We start from the raw sequence: 15,601 nt of genomic DNA, 5'->3' as shown, positions 1-15,601 counted from the left end.
CACCCAGCAGACAGCTGGAAATGACACTGTGGGAAAAGCTAGTCCCAGTTCTATTAAGTCAGCTCCCTCCTCGGATAATCTCTCCTTCAGGTCTAACTGTCATTCAGTTGAATACTCAGGGGTGGCAGCATTCCTGGGGTCTCTCCAGTGCCCTACCCACTATGTCTGGTAAATATGTACCCACTGCCACTAGAGGTCACAGTTGCCGGTTTCTATCAACCCACGAACACATACCACAATGGTGGACCACGTTTATCTCTGCTGAAACAGCAACATAAATGTGGGTCATTATAAAGGATTACTGGGGAAATTAGAAGAGGATAGAACATCTCCCTCCTCTTCCGTAACACAAATGGAGATCAAGGAGGGTAAAGCAGGTCTAAATTGACCTGGGCTCAGGAGAAGTCTTCCAGTTTCCCTAGCAGCGGACCAGGTTGGCTGGAGCTTCCGCAGTGCCCAGAGGAGGTGGGAGTGGTGTGGTATAAACCGGATGAGCATGATGAGCACTGAGGCAAGAGGCCGTCAGCGCCTGATGCTCTGCTCTCTATCATAAAGCTTGATTGTGGTTGCATGTATGTGACTTTTGGTTTTCTGATCCTCCGGAATATCTGCTTCACAAAGGAGAAAACCCAGACCAACCAGGAATCACACGCAGGTTTCACAGAACAGAGCAGAGGGGCCAGCATACCACAAGCAATGACCACACTCTAAAGGACAAGGGTTTTAAGCCACACAGCTAGCAAGGCGGACGCATACATTCACAATGCACAGACAGATTTTCCTGTAAGTACTCAGAAGGCGTTTTAAAGCTTGAAAGAAGGATTTGCAACTTCCTTAGGCAAACAAGGCGCTCAGAGTCACTACGGTAACCAAGATGGAGGCCACAACGAGTAAGATCATACCCATGTGACATAATTTTGATTGCTTGTTGCGCTTCTTCTTCTTTTTCAACAGAGTGTCAAAGCCTGGAGTGTACATATCCCCCAGCCAAAAGCGCAGGTCGTTGGGGTTTTCCTAAAAGAAAACAACACAGAGAAAATGCCACCAATAGGTCGTGAGTCAGCATTACAAACGGAAACTTGGGAACAAGATGCTGCCAGAGGACCTGAGAGTCTGTAGTCACATTGTTTGGGGTCAAACAGTAGGCTTGACATCTCTAAATGTCTCGGACACACTGCCACAGCCTGGCTGAGCACAGGTACCTGTAGGAAATGTGTCTGTCTGTATCAGATTTTGTTAGGTGGCCTGCACAATTCCTGTATCAAGTTCCTGACACTTCCAAGTCAGAAACATCATAGTCATCTTCTAGCCAATTGTATGTTTCTAACCTCTTATAAATAATGGCTATAAGCCAGTTAAGTGAGTTGAAATATAATTACAATTCCTAGCTTTAGATGAACCTTGGAAGTTTTACCTCATCTTTGTGGCAGGGATAAGAATTTCGTAAGTTTCAGGAAACCCCAACTGACTTCCAGGAAGGAAGAATAGAGCTAGTCTTAAGAGCTACTTCCATGTCAGAGCTACATCTTCCACATAGAAACTCAGGGGACGCGATGCTTCTTTGCTCCTGTTAGCTCCTATCCATATGGTGTCTGTCTCATTGGCTCCATCTTCTGAGTGCCAGAGAACTCTTTTTTTTTTTTTTTTTTGGTTTTTTTCGAGACAGGGTTTCTCTGTGTAGCTTTGTGCCTTTCCTGGTACTCACTTGGTAGCCCAGGCCGGCCTCGAACTCACAGAGATCCACCTGGCTCTGCCTCCCGAGTGCTGGGATTAAAGGCGTGCACCACCACCACCCGGCCAGAGAACTCTTTTTAAGAATTCTACTCTCAAGTACCCAATAAGTCACCTATACACTCTACTATTCTGTATACTTTTTGGAAACAAAACACTTTCCTCTAATCTCCAATAAGTTTAGTGCAATCAGTCCTGTCTCTCATACATTAAATGTACAAAGATAGCTGAGTTACCACTTTCACATAGCAACTGCAGGCCTCTGCTTTTCTTGCCTGGATATTTTGAAGCATTTGAAAGAGGCCATCACCCTCAATGGTTTTAGTGGACATATGTCAGCTAGTAGTGTCATAAAACCAATTCCCGGTAGCTGGGAGCCTGTAGGGTCTCTGAACTAGTTTCAGACTTAGGGCTATAGTGCTAGGAGGGACATGGACAAGCCTATAAGGAGCGGGCATGGATTGGGCTGTGGTACATGGGTTTAAACCACCTACTTAGAAGTGCATGAGAACTGCAGTTGGGTTTGGAAGGCCTGTGCAGAAGAACACTGGCTTTAAAACCCTTGTCTGCATTCCCTTTGTTTAGCATCTCGCTTGTGCCCCAACCAGAGTCCCGCATTTTGCACACTTGGTGCTTTAATATTTTTTTCACCAATGGCTTCCCTCATGGAGACAATCCTCTCTTAAAGTCCTGCCTCAGCTCGCATTGGTAATTAAGTGTATCATTTCTTTTATCTTTTGTGACTTATAACTAGGCCATTTAGACAAAAAAAAAATAGTACTATATGAAGGCACCGAGGATGTTTATAGTCCATATTGTTATCAAAATGACAGAAATGATGGGGCCAGAAAGAGGATTCAGCAGTTAAAGGGGAAGGCTGCTCGTCTGGTGGACCTGGGTTAGATTCCTAGAACCCACATGGCTGTTCACACTTATGACCATCTGTAACTCCAGTCTCAAGGAGACCCGACACACACGTGTGGCCTCTGAGAGTACTGCATGTACATGGCACATACACATGCATGGCAAAGCAGGCCAAACACCCAGACAGGTAAAATAAAAACTGAAGGTCAAAAAAAGTTACAAATTTAAGTCAGGAGCCTGTCTGCTATTTATTAGATAAGAACAGATGTGCAGACAAAAGAAGGGGGAGTCATAGAATATACGAAGTTCTGATGAGAGCAGGGTGCATAGCTTCCTGGAAGTTTCTTCTGGAAGTTAACACTGAGGAGGAGCATCATGGGACCAGTACCCAGGCAACCCTGAGAGCACAACTGCTTTGAGAAATGTGTGTGTGTGTGTGTGTGTGTGTGTGTGTGTGTGTGTGTGTGTGTGTGTCAGCTGGGTGGAGGACTGGCAGTTTTATTACAGCGCATCCAATAGATTTGTATTTGATCTTTGAAAATGTAACTTAAAACATTTTTACTAATTGCCAATGATCTTCAGTTTCCTTGGTCTGATATCTAAACTTAAAAAATAAATAAATAAAATTTTTGAGAAACAAATTTAATTATTATTTTTTTAATTGGCAGATGAAAATGACGGCCTTCGAATCAGGTAAACTGTTTATATTAGCTCAGTTAGATGGATCTGTGTGCAGGCTAGGATGCAACATTCATCCCCACCACCCCCTTGTCATGTGCACACAGCAAAGGCAAGAGAACAAGCCTTAGCTTGTGCCCAGCAATAAGTGACGGTATGTGAAATAAATCAATGCATTTTCCCCAATAACAGACTTAATGATATGAAGTCTTTGGTAAGAAGCATGAGATTAAACCAAAACAAAGAAGAGGAAAAGAAATGCATTGTTGTTGCCATGGAATGTGTGTTCTGGAAACTTCTCAGAAAGAGGCTAAAGGGGAAGGGGAAAACTTCAAGCTAGGAGATTAAGACCTGTCAGTGATTCCAGACCATTATGTATTTCAAGGCATGCACAGTCGAGGTCTTAAAACCTGTGTGCAGCACATAAAAGTCTACGGTACTGCCCCCTTTAAAAAAAAAATGTGGTTCACTGCAGGTGGTTAAGGTATGGATTCACACCAGACACACATTTTTAAATGAAGGGTACTTGGAAATGTCAGGCTTTTCTGGCCTAAGGCAGGTGGAGGCAAGCCGAGGCTGGTCAGGAATCCAGTCCTTTCAGACAACAGAGGGTCCACTCTGGTTTTCAGGTATTTGGGTCTTCTGTGTGTAGGTGACATCAGAAGAAGAAGGGGAAGAAAATCTTAAGGTGAGTGAGTGAGTGAGTTCGTGCATATCTTTCCTTGTTGAAATGTTTTGTTTTGAGACACAAGAAAAATGACCAAAATGTAAACATTCAATCTTAAATCATTTTGTGGTCTTAGAATGTTAATGAAGTGATCATTGTTAAGTACTTCCTCTCAGAGTGCCTAAGTCTGATCACTTCCTAAGTTGTTTTAGAAAAATGTAGAGTAAGAAATTCATTCCTAAATGATCAAGAGTATAAACAGCCACCAGATTACAAACCAGGGAAACCATATATGACCTTACAAATTAATCTGAAAAACAACTTCCACCTTCCCAGGAGACCCTCTGTCATCGTCACCTTGCTTTTCTTCACTCTGCAGTACACAGATGGCATTGGCTGTGCAAAATATAAAACAAATAACCCCAAATACTGGCTGGAAAAGAGAAATCAGTGCAAGGACCCAGAGGACCTGTAGTCCGGAGATTTTGTGTTTAGTGAGGAACTCCTGTCACGTCTACAACACCTTCTCAGGCTCACCTAGCTGATCTGGCTGAAGAGTTGAAGGGAATTCTTAGTATACATACCTTCAGCTGTCCAGAGAGATTTGTGTGCGCAGAGTGCTTGTCATATTCCTCAACGGTCCAGGAAGGATTCTTTTTTCTCTCTTCCATAGCTTCTTCCATGCTCATGTCACCATATAACGGGTTATTCTTCATGACTGGAGACATGGACGGTGGAGGATTGTCAGGAAGGACTGGGTTCTCCCCGCCAAATCCCTTAGCTCCCTGAGAAGCCATGTTCTTTTCTCCCTGTTAGGAGAAAAAAAAATGAGATGGGCTTGCTGGTGGCAGACAGCAGAAGCCAAATAGCAGAGATCTGTATCTGAAGATTTGTGGATTCTGTCTCAAATTCAACAGATTCAAAAATGACTTTAGGATCTACTTTGATCTAGAATCCTACCATTAATTGAGTTCTCTCTTTATATTTTATTATGTTCAGTTTAATATCCATTTCAATGACATTTTCCAGCTACAAAGAAAGAATAGTGTTTTCTGTGGTGATATTTTGTTTGTGCTCTAACAAATAAAGCTTGCCTGGAGATCACAGTGTGGAGCTAGCCACTAGTTAACCATAGAAGCCAAGCAGTGGTGGCACACACCTTTAATCCCAGCACTTGGAAAGTGATATGGCTGGGCTGAGAGAGGAATATAAGGTGGGAGGAGACAGGAGCTCACCCCCTTTCAGGCTGAGGAGTTGTCGAGGTAAGAAGTGGCTGTGGCTTGCTCCCTTGTCTCTCTGATCTCCAGGCAAGCTTTATTTGTTAGAGCACAAACAAAATATCACCACAGTTCTCCAGTTCATCTGGGAGAATTCTGAAGAAATCCAGTTTTCCAGCTCATACCCATTCAAGTTCAATGGCATTTTATGCATTTTAGTGTACTCCAAGATCCATAAAAATAGTATTTAATATTGTTGTATGAATCCAGCAAATTTAAGATTAAAAATATTTTCTGGGACTACAAGATGACTCAGCAGGTAAAGGTTCTTGTTGCTAACCTGCCAGCCTAGATTTGATCCCCAAGCCCTCACAGCACAAGAAGAGAATGGAATCCTGAAACTGGCACTGCCTTTTTCCTGATCTCCACACTCATATGTCCTGGCAGGCACATGCAAGTGTATAAACATACATGCATACAAGCACACACACACACACACACACACACACACACACACACACACACACACACGAATAAATAAATAAAGTAAAAAAAAAAAACCTTTTAAATCATTCTTAAATGTCTTGGCTTTTTATAAACACATCCTCAGCTCCTATTTCAGAGAGTTTTGAGGAGGGATACTGCTTAGTTTCTCCTCCCAAACTGAAACACTGCATGCTAGGCAAAGAGGGCAGGTTCATTAAACCTAGGAAGCTAATAATGCATTTTACCAGGCTCAGGAAACCTAAGAACCTTAAATTCTCAGGAAGGTCCAAGGTCACAGGATTCACAAGCCATCTTCCCATGGACATTAAAGCGGCACCCAGTTGCTAGGGAATAGGAGACTTGGTGGTGGAGCTGCTGTCCACTGGCACAAGCGGGCCACAGGGATGCGAGTTTTGAGAGTTCACATCCGTGCTGCATTGGATAATTTGGCCTTTGAGTTGCCCATGCTCCTCTAAGTCACTGTAAGAAATGTATTGTTCCACTAAGCTAGACTTGGGTGGAATCATTTCTCCAGTCTGTTATCAGCACCCTATCCAAGGTGGAAAGATTTGGTCACATGGTTCATGGCTCCAGGAAAAGTCATAGAGCAACTGAGCCAAATTTACACGACTCATCCCTGTGTGTCTACTGACCAGCTGTCCACTAGAGTAATCAATTCTTGACTTTTTGAAATAAAAAAAATGATATTGAAACATAGAAAAAATACACATGAGAAATGTATGTGCTTTTTCCACAAACCCGTGTGTGTGTGTGTGTGTGTGTGTGTGTGTGTGTGTAATATTGGTGACTGAACCTAAGAACTTTGGAGATATACCAATAGGAATCATGTCCTTTTGAGTCATGTGTATGATAACCTCTGGCCATCCATCAATGGCCTCAGCTTCTCTTAGAACACAGATTAAACATGTACTTATACTAAAATTGTGGACTAGCATTACATGTCCTTCTGAAATAACATAAGTAAAGGGAAAAATAATCTAGATAAAAACCATTTGTGTTCTCCTGGGCATTGGGTTTCTGTGACTTAAAAAAAAGATTTATTTATTTTATTTGTATTTTATATGTATTAGTGTGTTTGTGTGTGTGTGTGTGTGTATGTGTGCATGTATATATGTATGTGCATCGCATGTGGGCCTGATGTACTCCAAGGCCAGAGAAGATATCAGATCTCCTGGAACTTGAGTTATGGACATGGTGGATGCTGGGTCCACAAGAAGAGCAGCAATCTCTCTAGTCCTTCCATTATGTTCTTAATAAATGCATCTTTCATACTTTTAGAGCTCAATTTGGAGACCCTTTTTAAAAAAAAAAAAACTTTAATTTGGTTTGTGTCTGTTAAAAAGTCAATTTATAGTTTATAATGTTAAGTCGTATAATAAATCTTCTTAGCATTTAGCTCAAAGATGAGTAGATTCATAAGTGTTGTTCTAAATTAAATAAAAACAACCTGACAAGAAATTAAGGTTATTGGAGCTTCACACAATTAGAACTCTATTGTTTTCTTCAAGCCTGGACAGCTTTGATCATTTCTGAAGCGGGCTAACTCTTCCGACATGCATGAGCTGTCTCTGTTAGGTTCTTTTCCTGCTCCACTGCTCATCTCACATAAATAAGAAGGGTTGATAAATGAGGGAAATAAAATGCGTGGCTCAAGGAAAGTATATATACACTATAAAATATATAGAGGTTTAGAAGAATTAATATGTGAAGGTATCAAAACTGTCAGAGGTTTAGAAGAATTAATATGTGAAGGTATCAAAACTGTCAGAGGTATATTGTAAAGCAGTTTTTAAGCCTTGTGTCTAGGCCATATCCTTGAAAAATGCTAAATATTTTCCTGAAATGTGATTTTTTTGTCTCTGATCTGCCCAGTATTCTTATGTCTGAAGGACACACCAAAGAAAACTTAATATAAAGCTTCATTACTAATCTGAAGAAATTAATTATTTTTAATATTTTACATCTTAATTAAATTATTCAAAAAGAATTTGATAGGATTACTGGGGATGTGGCTCAGGCACTGAGCACATGGGAGATCTTGGGTCCCATCCCTGAGACAGCCAAACAGATGATAATTATTATCTAATGGCAAGATAAAAGTAAATACTAATCCTGGGGCTGCAGATATAGTTCAAAGGCAGAATGCTTACCTAGCAAGAGTGAATCTCCAAGTTCAAACAGAGGTTTACAAAAAAAAAAAATTGTGGTTCATTTGTATTTTACTATTTTTTTTCCAAATCGATTTAAGAAAATAAAGAACATATACAAAGTCCAACATTGCATGCTACATCTTAGGTGAAATACTAAGAAGAAAATTCAGTAGCATTTCTGTGATTTCAATCAACTGAACCGTAAAATAAGTTCCATTTAAACTATTTATTTAAAGTAACACTTCAAAGTTTAACTAGACTTTCAATATTAAGCCAGACTTTGTCCATTTATTTTAATCCTAATACTTTAATGTGCAAGTAAAATACCACTTAATAAAAAGAGCTAGAAGACATATTCAGGCAAACACATTCTAAAGGTTAGCAGCTCACAGGCCATTAAAATGAGAACCTCTAAAAATATACATCAAGAGGGAGTAAAATTGGTGATAGGCAGGAAGACTGAAACAAAGGAATGCTGAAAATAAACAGAAATCGATGAGATTGGAAGCAATATAACAATTTGAGTTTAAAGTAAACTAAAGAATTGGTAAGTAAAAAGTTGAACACAGGTGTTACTAATTAAGGAATTAAGAACTAATTGCAGGGAAAGGATAGAGATGTTGACATTAGGGAAACTGATTTATCTCCAAATTACCAGAGCAGTAAGAAATGTTAAAGGCAAGTTGGCCAATCCCTAAGAGGACGCAGGTATAAAATGTAGGCTATCTCAAGAGCACACAAAGGAAAAGTCCTAAGTAAGCATATTAAACAGAAGCAAGTTTCATTTCCTATTTCAGTTGAGCAAGACTGGTAGATCAGATTCCAAAATGTGATTCAATATCTAGTGCCTCGACTTTAAGAACTCGGGAAGGATGCAAATTTAAGGAGGTGGATACGCACGCACACAGAGACCCAGGCATGGCGCCTGGCTGCACACAACCAGTTTCGTTCCCTTGGTTGAGCACACACCACGCGGTATCCAGCTTCTTTCATCTGCCCTGAATTCGTTTGGGGTCAGGCTTTTCGAAACCAAGAAAGCACAGCAGAAGTGACTTGAGGTCGTATCCAAGCTGTTTCCAAACTCTTCCTCATGATTTCTGTCACTATTCGTTTGTTTTTTTGTTTTTTTTTTTTTTCCGTTTTGTTTTGTTTTTTGACCCTATAGACAGGGATCTGAGATGGTAGGACCATGAAATAAGCAACTCAAAACCATGACCACTGTTTGGAAAAGAGAAGCGCCCCCTGTCCGTCTGCTGTTCCTAAGAGTTCTCGTGATAGACAGAGACTGTCACTTTGCCAGTTGTCACAGCAGCGGGCGGTGACCTCCCTCTCCAGTGCTGAAGAGCCACTGGAAATGGACAGTTGTGTCCCACTGTGCAGCAGCCAGAACTGGGAAGGAACACTGGGAACTTTATTCTTACTTGTTTTGTATGTGAGTAGTGTATGTACATGCTTCTCCGTGTACATGTGCTTGTGTGTACACACGCAAGTGCACATGTGTGCATGAGTGGACACCAGAGGCTGACACTAGGTGTCTTCCTTAACCACCCTGCTTCTTATTTTTTGAGACAAGGTCTTTTAGTGAGATTGGAACTCACCAATTCAACTGGACTGGCTGCTTGTGAGCCCCAGGGATCCATCTGTCCCAACACCACCTCACCCCAGCACTGGAATTATGGAAGCCTGCCCCTCAGCCCAGCTTTTCATGTGAATGCTGGAGAGCCAAATACACAGCATCAGGCTTGCATGGCAAACATTTCACCATCCAAGCCATATCCCCATCCCCTGATGTTGGAAGCTTGAAGACAGTTATTCAACATTGGAAATCATTTGGTATACATGCCACTATGGTAATTTGAGAGATAATTATTACTAACTAGCAGATACTTGTTGCAAATGTAAAAATTTACATAGTCACATCTACCTTCTCAGAACATTTGTATGTGAGTAGAGTCAAGGAATTCAACAGCATGGTTAAAAGTGTGCAAGGAGGGTCTAAAGGTGTGGTGTTTCCTAGGGTAATAACTGCAGGCCCCAAACACTGGGATGTAAAATTACTTACAAACAAACAAACAAAAAATACAAAGAGAAGGAAAATATCTCCGCTGTATGAAGTAACTGAAGACAAAGATTATGTTGAAAGCCTGATTTTATAAGTCTCGGTTGGTGGCCATTAAGCCAGAAGTTGGAGAAATGGAAACAGGAAAGCGAGTTCCAAAGGCCAGCTGGAGACCCATGCTTTACAGTGCCTTTAAGAGTATTTTATGTCAGGAAGAACTGTCTGAGGCTAAATAAAGAGGATCATAGTAACAAATCGTTAAATAGATTGTATAGGAAATAAACACTACAAGATGGGAACTAGAGTCTTTAAAATAAAATAATCACGTGGGTATTCTGGGCAAACACTATTGTCTGCGTTTCCAGTCATTTAGACATCAAAACGAAAACAACTGCAAAAACAACAGACCCCAGATTGAGAAAACAAAAATAAGCATAGGTCTCCAAATTCCTATGAATAAGAAAGAGTAGAAATAGGCCAGGTGGTGGTGATGGCGCACGCCTTTAATCCCAGCACTCGGGAGGCAGAGCCAGGCGGATCTCTGTGAGTTCGAGGCCAGCCTGGGCTACCAAGTGAGTTCCAGGAGAGGCGCAAAGCTACACAGAGAAACCCTGTCTTGAAACCCCCCCCCCCAAAAAAAAAAAAAAAGAGAGTAGAAATAAGTTTGGAGACCCTCCCAAGCCTGGAGCATGAGGCTGTGCAGAGTGAAAGTTGGGAGGTCTTCACAGAGAGTGGAAGCGATCCTGCCTCACCTCCAGGGAAGGGGTCTGCATAAGCACTCCTGGAGAGATTTCGGAAGGATTTTCAAACAGTGACTTCTTCACTGCTCAGAAAGGAAGCAATTAGTGTAGGGCAATAATCCGGTTTCTTTAAAGGGGAATTTGTAGAATTAGGATGGCTTGCAGGACCTACTGCTAAGTCGGGTGATTAGATAGAATCTTCAATCTGATAGACAATCTCGGTTGTTAATTCTGTGGGGAGGGCAAGGGTTTAGGAATCTGTATACACACACACACACACACACACACACACACACACACACACACACTAGATTATTTACAGCATATTTCAAGCATCGTATCTTAAACATGGCATCTATCTATTTTAAAGGATAAGAACGAAGTAGTGCCTGGCTAGACAGACAACAAATCCATTTCCTCTTCCAAGACACACAACAGTTGGGTTGAAATTCAAGCTTGACTACTGACCTCCCCAACAGTATTTGTGTCTTCCTCTCTGTCTTCTCGGTCTGCAGACATAATGCAGATCCTGATACTGTAGAAAGAACCTCCAGAGAAAGAATTTGAATTCTGCTTTTAGATAAGCTCCTCAGGATGTGTGCAGCATTAACATCTCAAGGGTACAGATGCCTTACATACCCTATTGGGTTATTAGATTTGGGGATGTTTGTTTTTATAAAATAACATCGCAAACTACTACAGAAAATATAACATAATATAATAATATCACAATATAATATATCAAACAAAATAGATTCAAGGCAAGAAGCTTTGGTAGCTACGAAGGTTTTGAATAAAAGTAACATCATTGGCAAAGGATAATAACTATAAAATTTTATGTATGTTATAAAATTATTGTAAAAATAAAATGTAAAGTAATCATTAAAGTTATGTATATCCATACAAAAGATTCCCAAAGACAAAGGCAGTTTGTACAACAAAATTAACAAATGTAATCAATTGACACTGGAAATACTCCATTTTCTGAGTATTTCCAAAACATTGATCGTGTGATGGACTCTAGAGGAAAGTATACAAACGACTTAGTTAATAATCTAGAAACCATCCAAAACATATCCCAAATCCAAATTTTGTAATCATTTAGACTATGTTTTAAATAAAAACAATGGAAATGTTGTAAGTGATGATACAGTGAAAGTAAATCGTGGTGTTACAGAATGGTAGGCTGAAGCGCAAACGCATGCATACACATACACACATACATCTACATAAACACATACACACAAATACATATAGACATATACACACACATGCACACACACAGTTTATACACTTACACAGAATACATGTACAAACATACGCATTTATATACATGCACAGATACACACACATAAACTCATATACACATGTACATACACCCACACACATACAAACACACACATGCACACAAATGCACATGCATACACACCTACATAGAATAAACACTCACATACATACAAACATATTTACACATGCATGCGCATAAATGGACAACACATGGAGTGTTTAAGAAAAACAGTGGTGTGGGATGGAAAAGCAGTGAAGAATGCAGGTTAGGACATGAAACCAGCGAATGAGCTTGTCTAGAAATGAGGATGCCCACTTCTCACCACTGGCTTTTCACTCCAGCTCACAGATTTCCTCTGAGAAGCCTCGGGGTTCTGAAACCAATGTGAAAGGAGTCAGGAATAGACAGAGCTCACTTGAATAGACTCAGCAGTCCAGCTGCTCCCCAGAAAAACCAACACCCTATAGAATGCTTTTAAATATTTTATCACTTAATTAAAAAAGGTTTTAGTGTGTGTGTGTATGTATGTGTGTGTGTGTGTGGTGTGTGTATGTATGTGTGTGTGTGTGTGTGTGTGTGTGGTGCATGTTTGTGTGGTGTATGTGGTGTGTGTGTGTCTTTGTGTGGTGTATGCAGTGTGTGTGTGTCTTTGTGTGGTGTGTGTGGTGTGTGTGGTGTGTGTGTGTGCATGCTTGCTTGCTGCTAGTGCATTGGTAGAATGTTTGCCTAGCATGCAGGAACCTTGGATTTGATATCCAAAGCTTCAATAACCAGGTATGGTGGCACATACCTGCAATTCCAACCCTCAGGGCATGAAGGAGGATGCATCACAGCTTTAAGGACACCCACCTATGGCCACAGACTGAGCTTGAGGCCAGCCCAGGCTACATGAAATCCTGCCTTAAAACCAAACCAAACACCAGGGAAGTAGCAATATTATCCATTATTTTTCCAAACTCGATACTATTTTTTTCCTTTTTAAAATAAAAACAAAACAAAAACAGATAAATACAACAACAACAACAACAACGAAACAAAATGGAGATAAAATTGCAGGTAGCCCAGGCTGGCCTCCAACTCCTTATACAACTGAACCCTGAGTTCCTGATGCTCTTGGTCCTGCCTACTGAGTGCTGGGATTATAGGTGTATACTGCACATCTTTTATGCAGAGCGTGGGATAAAAGCCAGGCCTTCCCACATGTCAGGCAGGTACTCTATCAACTTCTGTTTCTACTTCTTAAACTGTTACAGGAAACTGGACTCCACTGTCCTCTCCTTATACATTATTTGTTTTCACTTCTTAAGAAACCAAAGTGAGTGTCACATTAATTTTTCAAGAGATCATACTGAATCCCAAAATTTCTTCCTGTGGATTGAACCTAAATTTTTTTTTTTTTTTTGGTTTTTCGAGACAGGGTTTCTCTGCGTAGCTTTGCGCCTTTCCTGGAACTTTTTTTTTGAGAATTTCATACACAAGAATTGTGTTTACACAATTTCTGTTTGCTTAATCCACCGCCCATCCAGGAATTTAATTAAGAAATATTTGATAACTCCCTCTTGAGACATGCTTAACACCTCATTTGATACTCTTGGTACATGCATGAATTATTTTAAGCATCATTCTGAATATTTCAAAATTTCATATTACCATTTCTCCATATTTATGTACTTTTTACTCCACAAGTATGTCAGTCTTGGTTTTTAGATCTGCCCGAGGCGTTTGCTGATGACCGTGAGGACCAGATGCAGTTGCTCATAGTTTGAAGCACACCTTCCTCATTTGCTGATTTCACACTTGGCTACCATTCCTTCCCAGGATTCATTACTTCAGTAGCAAACTGGCCTTCCCTAAGTTACTTGTCATTGTCTTTTAGGGTAAAAAAGATCATTTATTGGCGGTTTATCAAAGGTACATATGCAGAAGTACATCTCTTTGTTCCTGGAATAATTATTTAGGCCCAAAAGGGCCTGGTTAAAAAGCTGCCTGTCAGAAATTTGCATTTCCTCAGGTTTTGAGTTTTAGTTGTGAAATTCCAAATGGAGGCAGCTGACCAACCACAGCACGGAACAAAACATGCTAGAAAGATTGCTGTGTCACAGTCCAGAACAGTCTATTGGCTATGTGTCCTTACAAGGTACTTCACAGAGTGGGGGGTGGAGGAGGGGCAAGATTTTCTGAAATAATTTTAATCCTTTTGTTCTCTGGCATAAAAAAAAATGAGATAAAGAAGGGACTTTATTTCATTTAACCAAGCAAAACACAAAACAATGGTAAGCGGGTGTGCGAAGAAAGCCACAAGGCTTTGAGGAGTTCAAAGATTGTATGCAAAATTAAAAACAACAACATTCAGTTGTGATAACAGGCTGAATTATAATGGAAATAGATTGAACCCTTTATAAAGTAGAGGCAATTTACATAATCATTTGAGTGTATCTGACTCTGAATGAACTCATGACGCATGTTCCAAGGAGCCCACAACCGCAGCACGAAATAGGCCTTGTCCACCAGGACTCACGAGTAGCCACTGTTCTTAAAAGCAAACGCATTTCTGTCCACGGAATTTAAACACTCCAAAGGATTTAAGGACTTAACAGGGGCTTGTAGCACAGTCCCATCGTTTCTGAAATGAAATGCCCTTTCCTCTTGCTACCTAGAGTAAACCCTCAACGCCATTGGCCTCCACATCTTAAAACAAGATTATCCCTGTTTGATTAGCCTCAGCAGGGGCCTCCATTGTGTGGCTCTCCGCAGATGGAACCCATCAGCTGCATTCTTTTGTGAAAGAACAAGAGCGGTGAAATCTGCAGGAGACTGGAAGGTCTTATTCCTGCGGCTGGTCCATGCGGACACCTGTGGCAGAGGCGCGTCTAAGCTGAGAGCCATTTCCTTTCCAAGATGGAGCCCAGCCAATCTTTCTCCGTCACTCATTGGTACCCTTCACTCTTCTGTATCAAAGGAAGGGGGGTCTAAAGGCGGCAGAGGCTAGGCTCAGGCTTTCTCAGAGGCAGGTACACCTTTGCTTGCTGTAAGCATTTGATAATTTATGCATAGCTCACAGCAACAGACACAGTTTAAGTATTTCTCCCGCGCCCCCCCCCCCCGCCCCCGAATCTTATTTGAAAACAGTTGCTTTGAAATGTTCTGAAGGAAAGGAGTAAAGAAGAGCTACTACGCACATGTGGATAACAGACAGGCAGAGCAGTCAGGGATTGGAGGGGAGTGAATCGGAGGGAGAATTTGCACTTCTTGGCACAGAGCTTACAGGAAGGGGTTGGGATGGAAGAAGCAGCTGCTAGGTAACCCCCACCCCAAGCCTCCTAAGCAGGAATGAGAAAATGCCATAAAATGAGAAAGAAACAAGCTCCCCACCTGTAGTTATAGGTCCTTCGATCTTACCTGGGAGTAGACAAGGTTTTGCCAGTGTTGTGTAGCAGGAAAATTCCCACCCGGAAATCTCGCGAGGCTAGCCTGCAGAAGGGTTGAGTTCCTCATTAAAGACTTCACGTCAAGCTGCAGGAATTTGTCAGGATGGTTGTTATTGGGCAAAACAGAAAGATCCATGTCCCCTTTCATCTACAGTGGAAACAAAGCAAGCGAAGCTGCCCCTGTCAGACGCCTCCATTATTAATGAGCCTGAAGATGCTCCTGCTGGCATTTGAAACCCGGTCTCTAGGCTGCACACAAAAGCCACCTTCTA

General features: G+C 41.2%; 1 protein-coding gene across 2 annotated transcripts; it reads right to left on the bottom strand.

Annotated features, from left to right (window-relative positions):
• Positions 1 to 340: 340 nt before the first annotated feature.
• Positions 341 to 15,601, bottom strand: Minar2 (membrane integral NOTCH2 associated receptor 2). Of its 2 annotated transcripts, XM_059246278.1 has the most exons (4): positions 15,301 to 15,601; positions 12,224 to 12,274; positions 4,525 to 4,749; positions 341 to 1,014 (listed from the first exon to the last, which is right to left on the bottom strand). In XM_059246278.1, exons 1-4 carry the CDS (start codon positions 15,475 to 15,477, stop codon positions 835 to 837), a joined length of 633 nt encoding a protein of 210 aa, XP_059102261.1. In that variant the 5' UTR covers positions 15,478 to 15,601; the 3' UTR covers positions 341 to 834. The 2 variants fall into 2 exon arrangements, with proteins under 2 accessions (XP_059102261.1, XP_059102260.1); XM_059246277.1 differs by lacking the exon at positions 12,224 to 12,274 and having other exon boundaries at positions 15,301 to 15,599.

The sequence above is a fragment of the Peromyscus eremicus genome, chromosome 19 (genome assembly GCF_949786415.1).
Source record: "Peromyscus eremicus chromosome 19, PerEre_H2_v1, whole genome shotgun sequence".
Taxonomy (NCBI): domain Eukaryota; kingdom Metazoa; phylum Chordata; class Mammalia; order Rodentia; family Cricetidae; genus Peromyscus; species Peromyscus eremicus.
This window is presented reverse-complemented; position numbering and strand designations above follow the sequence as displayed.

Coding starts and splice junctions, on each gene's coding strand:
- Minar2 (XM_059246278.1), bottom strand. CDS start 15,477: ATGAAAGGGGACATGGATCTTTCTGTTTTGCCCAATAACAACCATCCT. Junction 12,275..15,300: donor AAAACCTTGTCTACTCCCAG/GTAAGATCGAAG, acceptor CATTGGTTTCAG/AACCCCGAGGCTTCTCAGAG. Junction 4,750..12,223: donor GCTGGAGTGAAAAGCCAGTG/GTGAGAAGTGGG, acceptor TTCTCCTAACAG/GGAGAAAAGAACATGGCTTC.